The sequence below is a fragment of the Taudactylus pleione genome, unplaced genomic scaffold, assembly GCF_031769625.1.
Source record: "Taudactylus pleione unplaced genomic scaffold, aTauple2 ptg000061l, whole genome shotgun sequence".
NCBI lineage: Eukaryota > Metazoa > Chordata > Amphibia > Anura > Myobatrachidae > Taudactylus > Taudactylus pleione.
Genome location: NW_028284463.1, coordinates 1,255,078 through 1,279,267, shown reverse-complemented (window position 1 = coordinate 1,279,267; position 24,190 = coordinate 1,255,078). Strand labels below are relative to the sequence as shown.

The following is a 24,190-nucleotide window of genomic DNA, read 5'->3' as shown; positions in this document are numbered from 1 at the left end:
CTGTGACCCTGGTCAGCTACTGCATAGAACAGCTGATCGGGGTCACAGTGCAGAAGCCCGGAGACCAGCTGAACAGAGCCCCAGAGAGAGGACCTCACCGGAGCACTGCTCACCAGGCAGGTAAGTGTAAGCTAAAGGGGGGGGACGATCGCAGGCGGTGCAGTCGCGTGGGGGGGTGGGGTGGTCTGTCACAGGGGGGGTAGTGGCAGCGCATGGGTGGACGCCTCACTGTATTTTTTGCTGAAAATACAGTGAAAAAGTATGTGAAGTGGCTTCACAGGGACAGAGCAAGGATGCTTGCGATATGGGGCGAATTCTTCACAGCCAATCCACATCTGAGATGTGGACTGTGATAAATATGCCCTTTAGTTACATATGAACTTTGAACATCAATTAAAGCAAGCAGAGTTTATGTATTGTTGATTTTTGAACAGAACACAGACATCCTATCATATTGTATATAGATGAATTTTTTTTATTTTATTGTATTTATGTATTTTTTAAATACAGTATGTATAGATTTTTTAATACGTTTATTTTATTTGGAGTGTAAGAAATTGTACGTCATATTTTCTCTAAACCAAGACAGCGCTCCTTCTTTATTTCCTTGTTGATGACTAATTATTTAGTTTATTTACCTGCTGCTGCCTTCCCGGTCACCCGCCCTCACCACCAGTCCTCCTGATGTTGATCCTCAGTCAGAGCCGCCTCTATCAGTTCGTCCGCTCTCCGGTTCCTCCCTCTGCTGTGCTGTGGCCGGCTGTAGCTGAGCAGTGGCTGGGCCACCGATGCACTGCAGAGTGCAGGCACAGTGGGACTCTGGGAGTGTGGGGTGGGTCTGCATGACATAATTACATCACACGGTGTGCGCAGTGCTCCTCCGGGAATATTATACAGAGGCACAGTACAGTAACGGAGCCCAGTGCCAGTAGTAGTGATATTAATACTGGTCTGATCCCCGTTACTGAGCCTCTGTAAAACATTTAATACAGCTACAACTGGAAGCCAGCCTTGTGATGGACGGGCCAGATTTCAGGGGACCCGCCGGGCCATAGGCACGCACCTAGGTTGCCTTGTGGCAAATGCAGCCCTGAAACAAATGTTCAAGATGAGCAGTGATCCAGCCGGTAAAGCACGTCCACTGCGGATGAAAATCTCCCATGGATGCTTGCTTCGTCTCTGGTGTCACATGATGCACAGTAACCTCTCAGATGTTCAGTTCGACAGCAATATCACAAACTCAAACACATCTGCCCTCCTGAAGCAGATCTTCAATGCAGCACAAATTGCTCATTTTGAATGTGTGTCCTGTCGTTATCAAAGGCCATGCACCAAACCCAAACATGTTTCCGTGACATGACATTATCACCGTACACCGACAATTTAGAAATGAATTTCAGCTGCTGATGTGCCCTTTAGATGCAGAAATTTTATCACACTGCGCACCTTAATGTTTGGCCATGTTTCTACCATCTTACTCCTGATTTTGGGACTGTATGACTGATATGAGGCGCAGGCTAATGACTGTGAGGGGAAGCAGTGGTCTACATGCTCTGGCCTGGTGGGAAATTAGAATGAAATAGAGAACATTACACATGAGAGGTCTTGTTACCATGCTTACTGAACCACATACACACACACATATACATATATATATATATTTATATATTAAAATGTATTGGTTTGTTTGTCTGTCTTGTTATGCATTTTTTGGACACCCCTGCACCAATTGGGATGAAACCAGTGCGAGATGATCCATGTGGATCCTGTCAGGTTACGGCCTGGGATCGGCCTTTACTTACCGCTGAACTGGCGTCTTTGGGATCTAAGGCGTTCAGACACCAGGTGTAAGTGATGAGTTATGGCTGAGGTTTCTCCCCGGGTCCGCTAGGATTTCCCTGCGTGCGTCCTGGTTCGTGTGGTAGCAGGCATGGGCGCAGCCATGTTTGTTCATCTAACCTGATCAGTCTCCTCCAATGGCAGTCCTGCGGTCTCTCAGCTGATCTCACGATCCAATGACCAACTGCCTAGGGGTATTTAGGTCTGACTCCTGCAACATGAAGTTGCCTGATCAGCTTCACTGTATTACTTTCCTCAGTGTTCCTGGCTTCCTGTTGTCTTCTGTGACCTCCGTGTACTCACTGTGTTCCTGTACCAGTCCATGTCCGCACCTCGAGTGCGTCTCAAGAGCACCTTTGTGTATTTATTTCCAGTATTCCTCTATCCTCCGTGTATCCGGTACTTCTGCCTTCATGTTCGCACTTTCTGTGTGTCTCAAGTAGCTACTCCGTGTACTTAGTTCCTGTGTTTCAACACAAGTTCGTTCCCGCACCTCCAGTGCCTCTCAAAGCAAATCCTTGTGTACTCATTACCCGGACCTCAGTACAAGTTCATCTCTGCTCCTCCAGTACGTTCCCAGAGGATCTTTGTGTACTCAGTTCTTGTGTTTCAGTACAAGTCCGTCCTCAGTGCATCTTTGTGTACTTAATACCTGGATCACAGGACAAGTTCTTATCTACACCTCCTGTGCGTCTCAAGTGTATTCCCACTTACTCACTCCCATGTACCTTTACCAATTTGTGTCAAGAGCTCCAGTGTGTCTCAAGTGCAACTCTGAGGTTATTCCTTGTGTTTTCCTGAGCAAGCCTATCTCTGGATCATCCTCTCCCAGTACTTCTAGTGCCTCTTTATTTCAGTTGCTTTTAGTGTTAATCCATTCCCAGTCTCCCTGTGTTATTTCTAGTGTTCCCAGTGTTAGTGATTTTCTTGTTATATTTGTTACGGTCTTCTGTCACTCCCAGGTACCTGTCCAGAGGGCCACGACCTACTTACTTGGTGCAGCAAAAACCAAATCCCAGCTGGAGGTGTCACTGGAGAAAACCACCAAGTGAGTTAGACTCCGCACCTCTGGGTTGGTCTAGCCAAACCTGGGTTTGACCGCAATTAGAAAACTTAGGGCCTGATTCGGAGGTGGACGCTAATGCTAATTATGTTAATGTTAGCATAACACCCCCAAACGGTCACTTCCTGTCAATCAATCTGCAATGGGCCTCCTTGGTCTGCGAGCTCGCATGGTGATCGCTGCAGGATCGCACAGCTGCCTTCACACACGTGCACTGCAATGTATACGCATGTGCAATGGCAAACAATCGTTCAGTCTGCGTGCGAATTGCAATAGCAGCCACCTCTGAATCAGGCCCTTATTCTGTCACTCCCATCATTGCTTCACGGCTATCCTAACCCCCCCCCCCCGGTTCTTGACCTCAACACATGTATTCCTAATGCCCGGTTGTGGCAGATTCTGGTCAAGTTTTTTGGGGAGTTAGGGTCCCGGTCGGATCTCCCGTTGGTGTACGCTGGGCAGAACTTTGACCCGGGTAGCCTGTTCTGCGCCTTCCACTCGATGGATTTGGATGAAAACTTCACAGAGAGGTGGAGTGCACCAGGCAGAATTTTGATCCTGGGAGCCTGTTCTGGGCCTTCCACTGGATGGATTTAGATGACATCACATAATAAAAGTTAAGATTCATTGAAGATTTAAACTGGGGACTTCAGCTAACTATAAATAGAGAGAGCGATGTGCAGGAGAGGCAGAACCCTCCCCCCCCCGCCCCGTCATTAATGATTAAAATAATACAAAGATACTTCTGACACATATTCTGTGTCACAACTATCTTCTTTATATTATTCTAATAATTTTTACAGTGGAAATAGAGTTACATTTGTTTGGGAGGCACCAAGAGTAGTGCCTCCCACTGAGAAGAGTAAAGGAGATTATGCGAGGGGGCAGGGCCAAGCTACGGGCACTGAAACCCATTGAAAAAAGTAGGAGAAACGGCATCTACTGTATACAAGTGCCTCATTGACAGGGACGTGCTTTCAGCCCACATCAAAGCCACGCCCCTGTCAGTGAGGCTGCTGTGATTGGGCATCAGAGCCAGCACTGACAGTGACTGTATCTGACTGTGTCAGTGCTGAACTCAGAGTGAGAGAGATAGAAGTGACAGCACTGGAAGTCTTGTACAAATACATAAAAAAGGTTCTTACATTAAATAGAGGCTACACCGCCAGGGGCGCCGAGAGGAGGGGGGGAGCGGGAACTAATTACCCAGGCCCTGGGCTTGCTGAAGGGGCCCTAGTCTGGTGTTCGCCCCCCCCCCTTCCTCCAACCTCACAGCAGCCCAGTACGCGCTACTGTGGGCTGGGCTGCAGTGGGAGACTGCTTGCGGCTGTTGAGCAGTAGCCGCAGCAGTCTCCTACTGTATTCCTGTGAGAGGGGAGCGATCACACTGACCCGTCCCCGGGGCGCAGTGGAGCTGCAAAACTTAATTTAAATTTTAGGCTATTTTTCTAGGGGTGCGTGACCACACCTCCCGTGATTAGACCACGTCCCCTTTTTACCCGAGCCTGACACGGCTGTCAGCGCCCCTGTACAGCGCTATGGTAGTGTCTAGATTCCCTTCACGGAGAGGACCCTGATGTCATCAGCTACTGTCCAACGTCATTCCCTATCATCCACGTGGGCATAGAGGGGGAATACAATCTAGTGGTGAGCGAAGCGAGCCCAAAGCGTGGCAAGCAGAGCGAGCCTGCGAGAGGACAAGTTACTTCTTTAGATGGCCTTTAGATGCAACTGTACTTCTGCCCTCACTCATGTCACGTCCAGGCCCTTAGCGCGAAGGGGAAAAAAGCTCTACCACACCGCTATGTGTGGTCCACAGCCCCGGAAGATTACTTACTAGGATCCTGCGCTCACAGGTCTCCACGGAGACCAGACGCTCTCCAACCCACAGCCTGTATCAAGGGCTGCGGAGAGAAAAGTGACATATACCACCACCATATGCAGTGCCAGTGCCCCTTACACACACACGAAAAAAACCCAAAACACAACTTACCTGAATCCCCGCTCCTGATGCGACTGCCGCTGTGCGCTCCGAGTCCCGGCTCTTCTCCTGTACTATGGGAGAGATGTCATGACGTCTCTCCCATCACCTGCTGCGGAGGGAGCCGGAGCTCATGAGTGAGCTTCAGACTTCTCCCTCCATTGACGCAGCAGCCAATGAGAGTCTGTCTGAGAGAGAGTATAACAAACAGCGTGTTTGTTACTGTGTAGTGTGGACCGTGCTCACGCGTCCTACAGCGGACCCCGATTCAAGCCAACGGCTGCACCGCTGCTAGTGGGGGCCCCTCCATGTGTGTGGGCCCAGGGACGACCGCCCCTGTCGCTCCCCCCTTAATCAGGACCTGCCGGGACATACTATATATTTGTGGTTAACCCCTGAAAATGTGTGCTTTCAGGGATATAGCCGTAAATATAGATTGATAAATGGTCCCCTAAATGACAAGATCTGCTGGAATGCACTATAATCATGGATCTGATGTATCTGTCATATATCTGCCTATTTGAGTTTGAATATGTGCAGCAACAGAGTGTGAATTAATTTAACAAACTTCATCCAGTAATGCCCCTAGTACTGCCCCTTATGCATTGCCCCTAGAAGTGTCCCCAGTAATGCCCCTTATGCAGAGCCCTCAGTAATACCCCTTACGCAGAGCCCCTAGTAATGTCCCTAGTGCCCCTTATGCATTGCCCCCAGTAATGTCCCTAGTAGTGCCTCTTATGCAGTGCCCCCAGTGATGCCACTTATGCAGAGCCCCCAGTAATGCCCCTAGTAGTGCCCCCTATGCATTGTCCCCAGTAATACCCCTTTTGCAGTGCCCCAGTAATGCGCTTTATGCAGAGCCCCCAGTAATGCCCCTTATGCATTGCAATCCAATGCATGAACACTAAGGCTGAAGAGCGAAATCTGTGTTCACAAACTTCTCAAATCCATGAGGAGACTCTAATGGTGTCCACGAGTGCTATGCATGTCTGACATTTCTGACACTGTAATCATAGATAAGCATCCCAGCAATGCACCCTCTGCAAATGTGAGGACGAGTAGTAGTAAAAGTAATAATGATACGTTAGACATAGAAATTGAGGCTGCAACCATGGAAGCTGTAAATGTGCAACAGGAGGATAACAGTATCCGACACTAATGAGGATGTCAAAGAGGAATGTGTTGGACAAGAGCAAGTTGATAAGATTCCAGAGGATGATGTGGTTTGTGTCGAAGTCAGTCAATCAATCACCAGAGGCAGCAGTGATAAGTGCATTGTTATGCATGAGCAAAAGATCAAAAACCACCTCTTCCACGTGAAATGTTTTTACCCAAATCCTGATATTTGTGAAGGCAACTGTAGTACCAAAGTAGGCCCCTCCTCCCTATTAAACTATTTGAATGAACTCTCTGCAAATGATTTATCAAAATCTGGGAAATCATATGTAACAAGCAGTCCAGCATCAGCTACCAGCAGCATGGATAGATACCAGCACATGCAATCTCCACCGCCAACACCTCTATCATCAACATCCTCATTAGTAATTGGAGGTAGTTCTCCTGCATCCTAATTGCAAATGCAAACCAACTACCATAATGCAATCCATGACTCCAAAGAAAAATCCTTGCATGCTAGGGCTGCTGCTGGGAGTGAATCTTCATCACAGAAGAGGACCAAGAAGACTAGTAGTCTCACATAACAATTGACTGTGAATAACTTGCAAGAGGAACTAAGTAACACAGCCCCAACCCTGTAGCACAGCGTAACCCTGAAGCCATAAAGTCTATGTTAGCATTAGATCTGCATCCAATATCTACCACCAATGCATCTGGATTTAGCCGATTAGTTGAGGTCATACAGTATGTCCACGCTTCCAAATTCCATCTCAACTATTTTACAAGAAGAGCAATTCCTCACCTGTACAGTGATGCTAAAAAAAAGTTATTCTTTGCCTTAAAAATGCCATTGTACTGAAAATGCGTTTAACTACAGATATGTGGAAAAGCTATAAAACAAAAGATTTATATGACTGTGATAGCCCACTGGGTGGGTTTGTCGCCTTCATCAGCAGCAGCAGCAGTATCTAACACACAACACTTAGAAGCATACATATGTCAATCTGTTGGAAAAACTCAGGGGATGCGATAGCAATATGGCTTACCCCACTAATACTCTCCTTACTATATATCATTTCCATTAACGCAAGTAATATATGAGCATTCCAACATGTACCATGTTTTGTGCACACACTAAACTTGGTTAAGAAAATGACAGGTCCATGCTGGCTGTGGCCCTGCAAATTTCTAGGCATTTTTGTCATTCAGCAACAGCTGCAAGAAAAGTTCAATTTGTCACGCCATCAACTGCAGGAAGAGGTAGTACCCAGGTGGAATTTCACACTTTATATTCTTCAGCAACTGGAGGAACAGCAACAACCTATCATGATTTACACATCAAGCCATGAGATGGGGGGGGGGAGCATGTTAACACCTTACTGCACCACAGTGGAGAATACTCAGTTTAATGCCAGCTACTGAAACCATTTGTAATTCTAACCTATGAGAATTCAGACTTCCAGCCTCAGTCAGGTCATACCCTAATTAAACTACTGGAAAAGCATTCTACCAAGTGTGTTGGACTTGTAGATCAATTTCTTAATTTGCTTTGCCAGAACCAAAGGGTTTTCAACAGCTTACAATTAGATCACTACATTTGGCAAACATGCTTGATTCTAAATACTCCAATCAAATCACCTAAACTGGCCTGGGGCCTGTGATTTGCTGTTTGGAGAAGTGTGTTGGTAATACATTTTCTACTACACTTTTACATTTAGGCTATTAGTTCTTGATTAATTAAAACATTCTATAGGGTCATATAGTTTGTTAAACTGCCATCCTGACTGCCATTGCTGCACCACTATGTTTCATAGATGTGCTATATTATTTTAAAACTGCCATGTGTTTTTGCCACTGCTCTGTTGCTTAGTTTAGTCAGTCAGTTCACTGCATCCTAAGGGCAATATCGGTGAACACAATATTGTAAGCTGCGGAGTGGACAAAATAGACTGGAAATTAATGTTATAGATGTTAACAATACTGTAGGGAAAAAAAAACACAGATCCAAAATTAAAAATGGCTAAAATAATGTAAAGAAATTCAAAACACGACGATGATTTAGAATAAAAAACACAGGGGTCTGCTCACAACTATTTATTATAATTTAGCCAACCCCAAAGTTTTGGATTGACGTTACTGTTTGATAAACATATTAATTCACTCTACAATGGTCTTTGGTCTATTTTGATTATTGTGTTCATGACAGTTGTTAATTATTAAGAAAAGAAAAAAATGGATCAAAGATATTAGTAATATTTAGTTATTAATTTTCCACAGTAAATGATTTCTTGCAACAGATCTACTTGCTACAGTATTTACATTATGATTTCCATGCAATGGTCGTACACACGGAACGCAGCATGCAGGGGCTCAGTGAAGGTGGCAGAGAAGGTGTGTAAGTGTCTGATGGGGTCACACAGCTGATAGAAGGACAGACGCCCGGCCTCATAGTCCAGGTATATCCCCACTGTCTCCACAGGAGGATCTAGCTCTATTTCTTCTATTTTTCTATGTACATTGTTATGTCCTGATCCAAGCTGATCAACAAAGTACAGACCCCATGACTTGTCATTATTACCAATGTATGATTCATCTTCATCTTTTCTCTCTATACTGTGAGCGGCCACCCCTAAATCCCATCCTTCTGCTTCACTCACATCCACTTCCCAGAAATGTTTCCCAGATGAGAAACTACAGGAGCTTAACACCTGCGGGACTCTAAACCTCTCTGGTCCATCTGGTCTGTCCTGATATTCAAAAGTTCCATATACAGATCTGCAATCATCTGATATAATAAGGTCATTTGCAGCTGTCTTTATATCCAGTAATATGTCTGCTTTCTCCATCATTGAGAACTGTCCATCTATCTTAAAATCCCTCAGATTATTAGCCAAGCGTAAAAGTCCCCTGTATAACATCTGTGAGATTATTTCTTCATCCAGACATCCAACAACTTTTATATCACCGATGACATCACAGCTCCTGTGACTGACGACATCACTTTCTGGTACTTTCTTCAGGAGAGTTAATGGATCAGTGATATTACACATCTCCTCAATGCTACTAATCTTCCTGGACAGCTCGTCCTTCTGTAGCTCCAGCTGTGTGATCAGATCAGAGACTGAGAGTGACATCTGCTTTTCCTGTCTGGTGATTTCACTTACAACCCCCCTTTCCAGAGTGTCTAACTTCTCCCTGATGTCTCTAAACAGATCAGTGACTCTCTCAGTGACACCGACGGCTTTTTCCTTCTCCTCTCTCCTGTGACCCTGCAGACGCTGCACTCTCCTCTCAGTTTCCTCCCTCTTAGACTTCAGGGTCTCAGTAACAGTTCTCAGTGTCCCCTTTTTCTTCTCAGTGGCCACATCCAAAAGCTCCACGTGGTGACCCCGGTGGTCTCCAGCCACCCAGCAGGATATACATATAGCAGATGAGTCCTCAGAGCAGTAATACTTCACCATCTCTCTGTGTACGGAGCATTTTCTGCCCACAAAGAAAACAGTGGGTTCAGTTAACTCATGTTCAGCAGATTTACTGTGTTTGCTCAGGTGTTTGTCACAAAATGAAGCCTCACACTGCAGACATGTTTTAATAGCCAGCACAGGAGAGTCACAGTAAGTACAGAAGATCAGAGTCTCCTCTTGCTCTGGCTGACTACATAGGAAACGATCTACAATGTTACTCAGCTTCCTGTTCTTCACCAGTGCTGGACACTCCCGATATTCTGTTCTGCATTCGGGACAGGAATAACCTCCAGCCCCCTCCTGTGTTTCCAGGAGACTCACAATACAGAACCGGCAAAAGATGTGCCCACATCTCAGGGATACAGGGTCTGTATAAAGGGCCAGGCAGATGGAGCAGCTCAGCTCCTCTCTCAGACACGCAGACGCCATTCTAGGAAACAGGAAGACATAAGAAAAAAAAACAACATGAACATTTTATAAATTAATATCAGCACACAGGTTGGTGGCAGAGCAGTAACAGCCGCAGGTAGAGCTACGTAATGAAAGTATGTGATTAAAAGTTTATCTTGGAAGAAACTAGAGCATTGATATATTCTCAGTGACAGTCACTTTATTATGAACACTTTTCTAGTAGTGGGTAGGATGTTTTTCCCTAAAGAACAGCCTGAATACTTTGTGGTGTAGACTGAGGCACTGAGGGGGGAGGGGTTACCAGTTACCTGTGCTTGCTGGAGGTGTCCAGCAGGGGCACAGGTACAGCTCCACCCCCCCTCTTGCATCACACGCTGCTGTGTGTTGGGCTGCACTGGGAGACTGCTCATGGCTCCTAAGCAGTGGCCCCAGCAGTCTCCTATTCCTGTGGAGGGAGCGATCTCACTGATAGTGCCCCCCACTGGCTACGCGCAGAATTTTTTTCCCTCTTTCCTAAGGGGGCGTGGTCACACCGCAGTGATTAGGTCACTCCTCCTGTAATTAGGCCACGCCCCCTTTACCCAGGCCCGACTGGGTTATAGGCATGCCTGGGTATGGATACAATGCTGGAGACATATTTTCAGATCCTAAGACATAATAGCATGACACAATTACTGCACATTCATGCTGTAAAGTCCTCTTTTGCTCAGTGTAAAAAAACAGGGTGCCATAGCAAAACCTCTCCAGAGGGCCATGAACATATGGGTGCATAGTACATACATTTGTGGTGGCTGGACATCAGTGGTGGGGCTGCAAATTCAAATAGGGAGCCACAGCTACGGCCAGTCCAGCACGCTGCTAAACATCGCCGGCTGGGACTAGCATTTCCGATGCTAGTGTTCTCCAGCATATTGTGTAATGGATTCAAACACCCTATAACATGTCTTCTCCAGCACAAAAACAAACAATCGAAAAAACACAACTTTACCAGATGTACTGTAACTTTGTCTTCAATAAACCATCTCCTTACTCCATGTAATAAAATGAGTTTGAATAATAAATAAGGCGCCGAACACTTAATTGCTGCAAACAAGAAGTCACCGCAGTACCACCCTGAGATACTGAATAATAGTATATAATAAATAGGTTGTGACGACTATACGTGCGCATGGTGTTATAATAAAAATATATGGAAAATACTTCCCAAATATGTTGATTCTTGTAACTAGATGTCAATAGGTCGTTTCTCCATGGACATGAAAAACATCAGAGATGTATACAGATAAATTTTATTCACAATGCAGAGCAATAAGAAAAAAAAAAAAGAGTATATAAAAACTACACAAAATATAAATGAAAAAATACAAAAATAAATATGCTCAATGTAACCTTCAATAATGTGCCAAAAAAGGTATTAATATGAAGGACACGTTTTAATGTGACCTTCAATACTAATATGTCCAAAATATTAACATGTGGTATATATATGGAATCCTTCAATGATATTTAATATCAAATTACCAGAAGTCCCATTTCTGAGGGCTCGTAGATATAAAGGTGGAGGTTTTCCGGATAACCTCTTATCCACTCCTCGTCAGGGAACTCCTTATGATGTGAGTCTCACAAATCAAGTGGTCCTGTCATCAAGTGCCAACGTGTTTCGAAAGACAATCTCTCTTCCTCAAGGCTGTGTGACAAGGATACCCACAGTCTGCCTTATATACCCAGCAGTCAGACATCTTCCGGGTCAGAGGGTAATTCTTCTCATTTATTTATAACTACTTTCTAAAACACCCTAAGGGAGAATATTCTAATATCTAACCACATTGCAAAGTCACACTTATAAAAAACTCCCTCTATACAGTGATAATTTAGAAACCTCGCGTATGTGGACCGGAAGTGCGTCACTCCGTTACTTCCGGTTCTCGATTTGTCTTTATGGATTGTTTGCCGCAATTTTAATCCTTATATGATGGTTAGATTCCCGCATGGCTGCGCTGTATCGCTGCATACTGTGATATATCTAAATAAATATCATCAAGAACCTCCGTTTTCCTTGGAGGACACTTCCGGTTTTGTCGGCCATTTTTTTGGAGTCTCTAGGCGCGTGTTTTTGCAGACCAAAATATTCTGTTGAAAGGATGCTTCAAGATTTGGTGGCCATTTTGTTGAGGTCTTTAAAATACATCTAAATTTAGACTGAATGGTTTATTTTGTTCATAATTCCTCCTAATAGTATCAAATTTTGGATCTTTGTCACCTTGTAAAAACCAATAGTGAAAATTAATAATATAATCATGGAACAAATGATTTAAAATAGATAAAAACTATAAAGTGACTCGTGCTGAAAGTGACTGGTGCACAGACCCCAAGTAGCTAATGTGAAGATCTGAACAGAGATAAAATTTCTATGCATAATAAAACGGATACAATAAGTGTAATAAATAAAAGTTCTTAAAAAATATTATTAAATATATTAAATTAAATTTCATAAAAACCATTTTAATTCGAAATCTGAATTAAGTCCCCTGGGTATAAGGGTTTTTAATTTAAAAATCCAATTCATTTCACTTTTCGCCAGACGTTTCTCTTCATTTCTATCTTTCCATGAATTCTTGATATTGTCAATGGCCATGAATAATTTTATTTCTTTAGTAGAACAATTGTGTACTTGTTTAAAATGGTTTGATAGAGAGTGTGTCAATACACCTTTTTTTATATTTCGAAGATGTTCACTTAACCTTGTTTTGAGTGCTCTACTGGTTCTCCCTATATATATAAGTCCACAGCTACATTCAATAAGATACACAACATTGGTTGTGTTGCATGTCATGAAATGATTAAGTTTATAAGTTTTCTCGTTTCTTATGAAATCAACATACTTTGTTTGATCCGTTTTTATTTCTCTGCAGGCAATGCAGTTTCCACACCTAAAAAATCCTTTACTCCTAATTGGATGTGGATTCACTGTATTAAGTGCACTGCGTGTTAATTTGTTCTTCAAATTTGGGGCACGTCTGTAAATAAAAGATGGTTTCATGGGTAAAGTCTTCTTCAAAATAGGGTCCTTCAGTAGTAAATGCCAATGTTTTTTAATAATGCCTTCTAATCTCTTGTGTTGACCTGTGTATTCGGTAATGAAAGCATATTCATATTTATTTCTACCATTATTTTCTTCAACTTGTTTTTCTTCTAATAATGTGGCTCTATTTTTGTCCATAACCTCTTTTTTATATTTATATAATACTTCATCCTTGTAGCCTTTGGCCCTCATTCAGAGCCGTACGCTCTGAGCAGAGCGCACGCTCTGAATGAGGGCCGGGCTCCATTTTCATGGAGCGTCCTCCTGGACGCTCGTATAGCTGTGGGTCACCACCCACAGGCTATACGAGCGTGCTTTGTGATGGCCGCGATGGTCGAGACCATCGCGACCATCGAAATTGCGAGCCGGAGCCTGCGGTTGAGGTTTTCAACCGCAAGCTCCGGAGTGATTTTGGCTCTATCAGAGCCAAAATCACTCCCACTGACATCACTAGTGATGTCAGTGGGCCGGCTACTGACGGGAGGCGTTCCCGTGGGAACGCCCCCGTCAGGGAGGCACGCCCCCGGCACGCCCACCAAAGGGGGCGTGCTGTCAATCAACATTGACAGCACGCCCCCTTTGATCGGACACAACGAGCGAAGGACTTTCCTTCGCTCGTCGCGTCTGGCGCATGCGCACGACGGAGCTCCCTCCGTCGTGCGCATGCTCAGTGCATAACATCGACCCACTTGCGAGCGGACAGCCGCTCGCGAGTGGGTCTGAATCAGGCCCTTTATCTTTGAACCTTTGTTCCATAGTATTAATTTGTTCTTCACAGGTTGTTTTCTTACTGCAATTGCATCTCAGACGTAAATATTGGCTTTTTGGTACGCTCTTAAGCCAATTTTTATGGTGTTCACTCTTAATGGATATATAGTTATTTGCGTCTGTAGGTTTGCTGTAACCTTTGGTTTCTAATTGTCCATTTTCCACATATAATGTTAAATCCAAAAAGTTGATTTCTGTGCGGCTCACTTGAAAACTAAAACCAATATTGAAATCATTCTCATTTAAAATGGTTAAAAATGAATCCAATTTCTCTTGTGTATCTTCCCAAATAAAAAAGACAACATCTATATATCGATACCATATACTGAGATTTTCTTCCAGAATTCTTATCATTTTAGTTTCTTCCCAGTACGCCATGAACAGATTGGCTTAACTGGGAGCGAATTTTGTACCCATAGCAGTACCTTTAACCTGCATATAGTACTCTCCATTAAAATAAAAATAATTGTTTTTAAGGATAAAATCGATACTTTTTAATAAAAAATCTTTCTTATCTTCATTTAAATCTGTTTTGTTCAAAAACCACTTAAACAGCTTCTATACCTTTATCGTGTGGTATGTTTGTGTATAGTGCTGTTACGTCTGCAGTGACCAAGGTCTTATTCTCGTTCCATCTTATGTCTTTTATTTTCCTCAAAGTATCTGTGGTGTCTTTTAAATGTGATTTTGTTGTGCATACCATGGGTTGCAGGTAGGCATCTATGTACTCTGACAAATTAGTAGTCAGACTCCCTATTCCTGCCACTATGGGTCTGCCAGGTGGGTTTTTTGGATCCTTATGTATTTTGGGGAGAATATATACGGTCGGGATAGTGGGATCTTCTACTTTTAATAAATCATGTTCTTTTTTAGTGATGATTTCTTTCTTCAATGTCTCATCCAATAGTTTCCAGAGATTATTTTTGATCTTAGATGTTGGATCACCACGAAGTTTATGATATGTATTAACTTCTTGTAGTGGTTTATCAATCTCCTTAATGTAATCTTCCTTGTTCAAAATGACAACACCGCCTCCTTTATCACAAGGTTTTATAATAATTGTTTCATCCTTCTGTAGTTCTTTCAGTGCTGCTCTTTCTTTTCTTGTGAGGTTCATTTTCTTCAGATGATTTTTCTCAAATTTTTCGATATCTTCTACTACACATTTCTGGAAACTATCGATCAGTGACCCTTTCAGATGTTTTGGATAAAATAGGGATTTCTTTTTAAATTCCTTACTATTTCTCCCCTCAGAAGTTTCGGTTTCTTTTTCTTTGTCATCAAAAAATTTCTTTATAGTTAATTTTCTTGCAAACTTTTCCACCATCTAGAAAGGTGTTAAACTGATCAATGTGTTTACTTGGTGCGAATTTCAATCCTTTTAATAATAGGTACTCTTCATCTTTTGTTAACACTCTCTGGCTTAAATTATATATTTTCCCTTCATAATTATTTTTTTGTGTCAGATCTTCATTGGTGCCTTTTGCTTCAACTTCTATTTCCTCTGTATTAGCTATGGCCTTCTTTTTTCTTCTTCTTTTCCTCTTCTTCCCTCTCATCGTTTTATTTATCACCATCTCCTCCTGGGATGGTGATCTACATCTAAAAAAGGGCTGGATTCCTGTACATCCTCTAGATACGTTCTGTTTCTTCTTATTCTCCAGGGTTTGTCATCTGGATATACGGTATGTGATCCTGTACACATTTTTCTATGATGCTCGTTCTCCTCTTCCATCTGTTTATTACCATTATATCGTCCAGTTTGGTAATTTCTTTTATCTTGATATTTTTGATATTTATCATATCTTCTCCTGTTGTTATCATATCTGTTATTTATATATTATCATATGTCCTATAGGGAATTTCTCTCCTTATTCTCGACATCCCGTCTATAGTCGTGATTCCTTGTTAGTCTTTTTCCTTCATTTTCTCTACAATTATTATTCCCTAGTTTTTTTCGTACTATTTCTTTAATATCTTCGTTTTCTTTACCTCTTCTATCTCCCTTGTTTTGTGTTCTAATCATTTTCTTATCACTCTCCTTGTTTTCTTGACATATATATCCTTCGGGGGTCTGTATACTCCAACCGGTTGATATCTCAAGATCAGAAGGTGTGTCATCAAAGGAATATGTAGAACCGTCATGTAGTACTTCTCTAAATATGTCTCCTTTACCTCCTCTATAGTACTCGTGATCTCTCTTGAGTTTTTTTTGTTTTTTCTTAATGATATCTCTTGTGTTCTTAATGATTTTCTGTTCTATCATAGTCTCTGCTCTTTTATACTCTATTAATTCCCGACATGGTTCAATTGAGGTTTTAATAATGTCAATTTCCTCCTTGATTCCCTTCAATTTCTCTCTACGATCTCTTAGGATTAAGTCCATTAATGAGAACGAGCACGTTTCCAACGTTCTCATCCATTCGTCTCTAAAACTTTCATTAGTATCTTCAAAGGTGGGAAGTTTCTTCAGTCTCAATCCTTTGGGGATAATCTGATCTGACATATATTTTTCAAGTGTCACAGTTTCCCACCATAATCGATTTTCTCTTAACAAGAGTTTCTCTAATTTATTTAGCACAACATCTATGTTGTCATCATTTATTGTTGGAATAGTTTCACTAAAAATCTCTTTTACAGTTTCTTCTATGTTTTTTAAATGTTTAAACATATTTAAAAAGATGGCGGCCAATCAATTATTCTTAGGTGTGGAAACTGCATTGCCTGCAGAGAAATAAAAACGGATCAAACAAAGTATGTTGATTTTATAAGAAACGAGAAAACTTATAAACTTAATCATTTCATGACATGCAACACAACCAATGTTGTGTATCTTATTGAATGTAGCTGTGGACTTATATATATAGGGAGAACCAGTAGAGCACTCAAAACAAGGTTAAGTGAACATCTTCGAAATATAAAAAAAGGTGTATTGACACACTCTCTATCAAACCATTTTAAACAAGTACACAATTGTTCTACTAAAGAAATAAAATTATTCATGGCCATTGACAATATCAAGAATTCATGGAAAGATAGAAATGAAGAGAAACGTCTGGCGAAAAGTGAAATGAATTGGATTTTTAAATTAAAAACCCTTATACCCAGGGGACTTAATTCAGATTTCGAATTAAAATGGTTTTATGAAATTTAATTTAATATATTTAATAATATTTTTTAAGAACTTTTATTTATTACACTTATTGTATCCGTTTTATTATGCATAGAAATTTTATCTCTGTTCAGATCTTCACATTAGCTACTTGGGGTCTGTGCACCAGTCACTTTCAGCACGAGTCACTTTATAGTTTTTATCTATTTTAAATCATTTGTTCCATGATTATATTATTAATTTTCACTATTGGTTTTTACAAGGTGACAAAGATCCAAAATTTGCAACTATTAGGAGGAATTATGAACAAAATAAACCATTCAGTCTGAATTTAGATGTATTTTAAAGACCTCAACAAAATGGCCGCCAAATCTTGAAGCATCCTTTCAACAGAATATTTTTTTTCTGCAAAAACACGTGCCTAGAGACTCCAAGAAAATGGCCGACAAAACCGGAAGTGTCCTCCAAGGAAAACGGAGGTTCTTGATGATATTTATTTAGATATATCACAGTATGCAGCGATACAGCGCAGCCATGCGGGAATCTAACCATCATATAAGGATTAAAATTGCGGCAAACAATCCATAAAGACAAATCGAGAACCGGAAGTAACGGAGTGACGCACTTCCGGTCCACATACGCGAGGTTTCTAAATTATCACTGTATAGAGGGAGTTTTTTTATAAGTATGACTTTACAATGTGGTTAGATATTAGAATATCCTCCCTTAGGGTGTTTTAGAAAGTAGTTATAAATAAATGAGAAGAATTACCCTCTGACCCGGAAGATGTCTGACTGCTGGGTATATAAGGCAGACTGTGGGTATCCTTGTCACACAGCCTTGAGGAAGAGAGATTGTCTTTCGAAACACGTTGGCACTTGATGACAGGACCACTTGATTTGTGAGACTCACATCATAAGGAGTTCCCTGACGAGGAGTGGATAAGAGGTTATCCGGAAAACCTCCACCTTTATATCTACGAGCCCTCAGAAATGGGACTTCTGGTAATTTGATATTAAATATCATTGAAGGATTCCATATATATACCACATGTTAATATTTTGGACATATTAGTATTGAAGGTCACATTAAAACGTGTCCTTCATATTAATACCTTTTTTGGCACATTATTGAAGGTTACATTGAGCATATTTATTTTTGCATTTTTTCATTTATATTTTGTGTATTTTTTATATACTTTTTTTTTTCTTATTGCTCTGCATTGTGAATAAAATTTATCTGTACTATATCACATGATGTGTATACATCTCTGATGTTTTTCATGTCCACGGAGAAACGACCTATTGACATCTAGTTACAAGAATCAACATATTTGGGAAGTATTTTCCATATATTTTTATTATAACACCGTGCGCACGTAAAGTCGTCACAACCTATTTATTATATCCTTACTCCACCAGCACAGTTCTTAATCACACCAACAATAGGATACATGTCAGCTGCTGCTGGGGGCAGGACTTCCACAGTCACACAGGATCATAACTCTCTGATGACCATATCTGGGATCACTCCTTGCAGCTCATAACCATTCCCTTAGCCAGAAACTAGATGCCAAAGCCAATTATGAATCACACTGGTAACACTGAGAAGCCTTTAGAACCTGAACCAATAACTTCACCTATAATAGCATAACTAGCTCTTGGGGAAAGGTGGCCAACTGGTACTCAGATATCAAGGGTTAGTGTGGTAACCAAAGGATATACAGGACACACAAGTCCGGTCCAATACTGAAACAGACATACTGTAAAAGAGCCAAATGCAAGGTTCATTATAAATATAGTGAATTAGAATAACATATACCATTTTCTGACAAGAGCTTCTGCATCACACGCATCACACACACACACACACACACACACACACACACACACACACTGGGTGGGGGGGGAGGTAAGAATTCAGTTCAGTGGAAAGTGCTGCCAGGCGTAGCTGCTATGACTGGCTGCACACATATAGGGCACTTATGGTAGTGCCAACATCCTTCAAAAACTTGCTATGGCAGGGCGATGTGTGCCACACCACATCAGTGTTGGGAATTGAATTCCCCTCAATATGGTAGGGAACACCCCAACCCCAACACACACTCACTGACAGCCACTTAAATCCCCAGCAAATGAATAGATATGTAGAATGTATAAGGTAACAAAACATACCTAAATTCAAGAGATGAGACAGAAAATAAAGATGGACGCTCCCGGGTCAGGGCAGGTGGCACAGGATCAGTGTCACGGAACAAGCTAAAGTCAGAAAACAGGAATAACAACAAACATTAGAGAGAATTGATGGCTACTTGTAGTGCACTCCGATCCTAATGTATAAATTTTATTGCATAATTATTTTTATTAAAAAAAAATAAAAAATACATCTTCTATATAAAGTAATATACAGGGCCAGTGCAAGGTTTAAGGGCGCCATCGGCAACATTTCACCACCTGCCCCTGCTCCCTCCAATTCATAATATCAGTCTCCCCAGTTAAATAACATGCTACAAAGCAGTGTACCAAAATCATAATATACTATATAGAATATTACACACAGCAGAGCGCCAAAATTATAATGTAATGTAATAACACTGCCGCAAATATGCCACACAGCTGTGCCACAAATTCATTATATGCCACTCAGCCATGAATTATGCCATGAATTTTTTTTATTGCAGACTCAGCAGCGCCCTCCAGTGGTTGGTGCCCTTTGGCGGCTACCTAAGGTTGCCTAATGGTAGCACCGGCCCTGGTAATATAGTTTTAATAAATTTATAATATATATATTTAACCAAGCCTGAAAAAGTATTCCTGCATTTATTAGAACTTTATTAACATATCCACATACTTGCCTACTCTCCCAGGAGGTGAGGAGGCTCCCAATTTTTCAGGCAGTAACCTGCACCCCAGGAAGAGTGGCCAGATCTCCCACATCCCGCCCACTAACTATTGAAGTAAAGAGGATAATGCAGTCCGTATGGAGGAGGCGGGGCTAAAATGAAAATTTTAGCCACACCCCCTCCCAGACTCGCAAATCGCATAATTTTGCCACAACACGGGTGGAGCATAATGACATGAGAGCCCCCCTCCTCCCCGAAGTAGCCAGCTGTATCTCCCCTCCTGGAGGGGAGACAAAAAGTAGGTAAGTATTCCTCCACATCATGGGGTATGTGTGGCGATCTTTCCAGGAAACTATTTAAGAAGAATAATCTGTTTGGTTGGAACAAAAATCTGGTAATGTATAAGCGCAAATGACAATTGCCCGTTTGCTCTCAAATACTGAAAAAAAACAGACAATGGTCATTCAGACAAATTGATTTAATCAGTTTATCAAAACATTTTTAAGCCGCGAATCCACTTGCCGATTAAAATGGGCGATTGAACGATAACGTTATCGTTCAATCGCTCATTAATTGTGCAGAATTCAGGCAGTATAAGGTCAGAAACGACCAGCGATGCGCGCTCCCGCTGGTCATTTCCGACATCGATCATCGCCCGAACATGCCGGTCAATCAGATTGGGCATGTTCGAGGATGAGGGAGGGTGCCTGCACTGAACGACATATCGTTCAGTGTGGGCACCTACAGGATGAGGAACGACTGAACGATTACAATGTCGTAATCGTTCAAACGTTCCTCAGGTCGGCAAGTGGATACGCACCTTTAGTCTCTGCGTGTGTTTAAGGGGGAGATTTAATAAACCTTGGAGAGAGATAAAATTGAGAGAGATAAAGCACCAACCAATCAGCTCCTAACTGTAATTTTTCAAACAGCCTGTGACATGACAGTTAGGAGCAGATTGGCTGGTACTTTATATCTCTCAATTTTCTGTCTCTCCAAGCTTTATTAAATCTCCCCCTTAATCCCTAAAGTTGCACAGCGCATGTGTGCCACAATGTTTGTAGAAAGAGTCACAGGACGGATAGCGCTGCATGAACGTCTTATAGACATGTTATGGAAGCATCACAGGCGTGTTTGCAAACCCACACGCTTAATAGAGTACATTGGAGGCCATACCGTGATGGAAATTCTGCACCTAACATGGCGCAAGTCCCAATGGTGTGTCCGATGGCTGCGACTGAAGACGCACAAAGAAGGTGTTACAGTTCTTGCACATTCCGATACATGGATATACATCAGGAAAGGGCTTATACTAGCACTTATACTAGCATCAGTATAAAGTAGGGATGTGCAGGCTCGGATAGGTTCGAGTTTGCACGTTGAGTTCGCATTTTTCCCACTCAACGTGCAAACTCGAACCTATCCGAGCCTGCACATCCCTAGTATAAAGTCATAGACGCGACTATAACAAAAGACACAAACACAGACGCTAATGAAATATGATGGGCAGGATGTACTAACAGGAAAATGTAGCCGAAAATGTGAAAACTGATTATTAAAATTTATTTCATATGTACCAAGCTCCGGAATGCGATACATTCTCGAGCTTTGATCCCAATAGAAGTCTGTGGACTTATCACATTCTGCACATGCCCCGAAGGAAACCAGAGGGACTTCTGGGAGAGCTGTCCTGTTATTTTAATCACATACTGGCATTAGTAACACCGGTATGTACCCAATGAGTGGCGGAATGTACAGAACCATGATGCGATGCTTTAGTGATCGCTCCTACTGAAAAAATGTGTGGCTCCCAGGGACCGCTCACTTTAAAATATTGGGTTCCTACTCCACCGTTTCTGGGTCCCATCAGAGGGGGTTAAGGTCAAGCAGCAGTTGGTGCAGATCTGGGGGTATAGGCTGGGAGAACTTGAGGTAGAGCTGGGGACAGAAGGGAGTAAGGGCAGACAGCAGTTGGTGCAGAGCTGGGGGTATAGGCTGGGAGAAGTTGAGGTAGAGCTGGGGACAGAAGGGAGTAAGGGCAGACAGCAGTTGGTGCAGAGCTGGGGGTATAGGCTGGGAGAAGTTGAAGTAGAGCTGGGGACAGAAGGGAGTAAGGGCAGACAACAGTTGCGACAGTGCTGGGGGGCAAGGAGGGGGCTAGTGCAAGGCAAAGTTGGGGGTAACAAGGTTGCAAAGGTAGATAGCAGCTGACGCAGTACTGAGGGGTAAGGAGGGTGTTAGGGGAAGGCAGTAATGCCTTCCCCTAAGTAGGGAGGGATGGTGCAAGGGTACATATCAGCTGGGGGAGTGCTGAGGGTAAGGGTAGATAGCTTAAACTGACAGGTCATTCATTCTTGTTTCAGTTAAACAAATTACATATGGATATCTTTTTTTCTCATGTTATTGGCCTGTTCAGATTAAAAGATGAATCACCTCCCCCCCACCTTTGTTTGCCAAATAAGAGTACCCCCTTCTGGCCGCCCGTCCGCCCACCACTCTTCGCCGTCATCAGCAGCCATAGGAAGTTAACCCAGAACCCACAGCACCAAACAGCAACCTGATCACCCCCGCAGCACTAAACCCGGGGCAGGGGCAAATGCAGGATTTTCTGGGGAAGAGGTGTCCTATAATAAATATAAATATTTTTTTTTTTAGATTACATGTAAGAGATATGGTAAGACCTTACCTTTGTTATCTCTATTTCTATGAAGTCCATAGGGATCCACAGGAGACCTTGAGGTATAGGTTGATGACGCAGTCGTCGGACATCTCAAAGGTAAGTCTGTGCTCCCAGGATGCACCGGGCCCCTCTCCTATACCCCGCCCCCAGGCCAAGGCACCTCAGTTACGTAACAAGCCAATGGCCGGAGGAGGAGAAGAGAGAAGGAAGAAATTCTGGAACACACAAGTATCACTCTCACATACAGAAGGAGTGTAAAGCAGTCTCCTTAAGGGTGGGGACGCTCCTGTGCAGAAAGGAGAATCCACCGCCCGAAGGAAGCATCCTGAGAGGCAAAGGTATCAAATGCATAATACCTTAAAAAAGTATGGACAGATGACCATGTGGCCGCCTTGCACAGCTGAACAGCCGAGGCGCCACAGCAAGCTGCCCACGAAGGACCCACAGACTGAGTAGAATGAGCCTTAACAGAGGATGGACCAGGAAGGCCCTCATGAATGTAAGCCTCTGAAATCGCCAAGCGAATCCAGCCTGCCAAAGTCGGCTTAGTGGCAGGCCAACCCTCCTTATGGAAACCATAAAAGGACAAACAATGAGTCCGACTTCCGAAATGAATTGGTACGGTCAACATAAATCCTTAGAGCACGTACCACATTCAAGGAGGCCTCACCAGCTGAGAGATCTGGGGAATTGAAGGCCGGCACTATAATTTCATCATTAATGTGGAAACTAGATACCACCTTAGGTAGAAAATCAGGGTGAGTCTGAAGTACCGCCCTGTCCGTATGAAAAATCAGAAAGGGAGGGCGACAAGAGAGCCCCCAAATCTGACACCCTTCTGGTCGAAGCAATGGCCAGAAGAAAAACAAACAGTCTTAGCTGTAAGCCATTTTTAAATCCACTGAGCCCAGTGGTTCAAATGGCGGTCCTTGGAGAGCCCTAAGGACCACAGCCAAATCCCAAGGAGCCACAGGTGGGACAAAGGGAGGCTGGATGCGAAGCACACCTTGCATAAAGGTGTGTACATCAGGAAGAGTAGCAATCCTACGCTGAAACCACACTGACAGGGCAGAAACCTGCACCTTCAGAGAAGCAAGGTGAAGACCGTGATCTAAGCCTGCCTGTAGGAAAGCCAAAACCCTGGGTATTCCAAATACCTGAGAATCATAACCTCTGGGGCGACACCATTCAAAGAAGGTGTGCCACACTCTGTGATAAATTCTCGCAGAAGTAGGCTTGCGAGCTCTGAGCATGGTGTTAACCACAGAGCTGGAAAAACCCCTGGAACTTAAGAGGACAGTCTCAACTGCCACGCCATCAAAGACAGATGACCCAGGTCCGGGTAATGGCAAGAGAACAGCATCGGAGTGTCCATGGAGAGACTCCGAAGATCTGAGTTCCAGTGACATCTGGGCCATGCTGGAGCCACCAGCAGCAGCATGCCTCATTCCTGCTTGAATTTTCGAATCACCCGAGGAAGAAGGGAGAATGGAGAACAGATATGCGAACTGGAAGGTCCAACTGACCGACAGAGCATCTACCAGCAGAGCCCCCACGTCTCTTGTCCTTGACCCGTACACTGGCAACTTGTGGTTGTGTCGGGATGCCATGAGGTCTATTTCGGGAAGGTCCCACCTGTCCACTAGGAGTTGGAACACTTCCTGGTGAAGAGACCATTCCCCTGGGTGCACGTCTTGACGGCTGAGGAAGTCCGCTTCCCAGTTGAGCATTCCCGGAATGAACACTGCCGAGATGGCTGGGAGATTGTCTTCCGCCCAAGTCAGGATGCGGGACACTTCCACTAGTGCAACCTGACTTCATGTTCCTCCTTG

At 43.0% G+C, this 24,190-nt stretch overlaps 1 protein-coding gene across 2 annotated transcripts in view; it reads right to left on the bottom strand.

The window, feature by feature from the left end:
* Positions 1-8,062: 8,062 nt before the first annotated feature.
* LOC148534921 (tripartite motif-containing protein 75-like) overlaps positions 8,063-24,190 on the bottom strand; it is a 34,709-nt gene continuing 18,581 nt past the window's right edge. For both annotated transcript variants that reach the window (XM_088464876.1, XM_088464877.1), the window contains exons 3-4: positions 19,011-19,094; positions 8,063-9,893 (exon numbers count right to left, since the gene is read on the bottom strand). In XM_088464876.1, coding sequence (XP_088321002.1) covers positions 8,315-9,892 — 1,578 coding nt within the window. In that variant the 5' untranslated portion in view covers position 9,893; positions 19,011-19,094 and the 3' untranslated portion in view covers positions 8,063-8,314. The remainder of the gene's footprint in view (positions 9,894-19,010; positions 19,095-24,190) is intronic.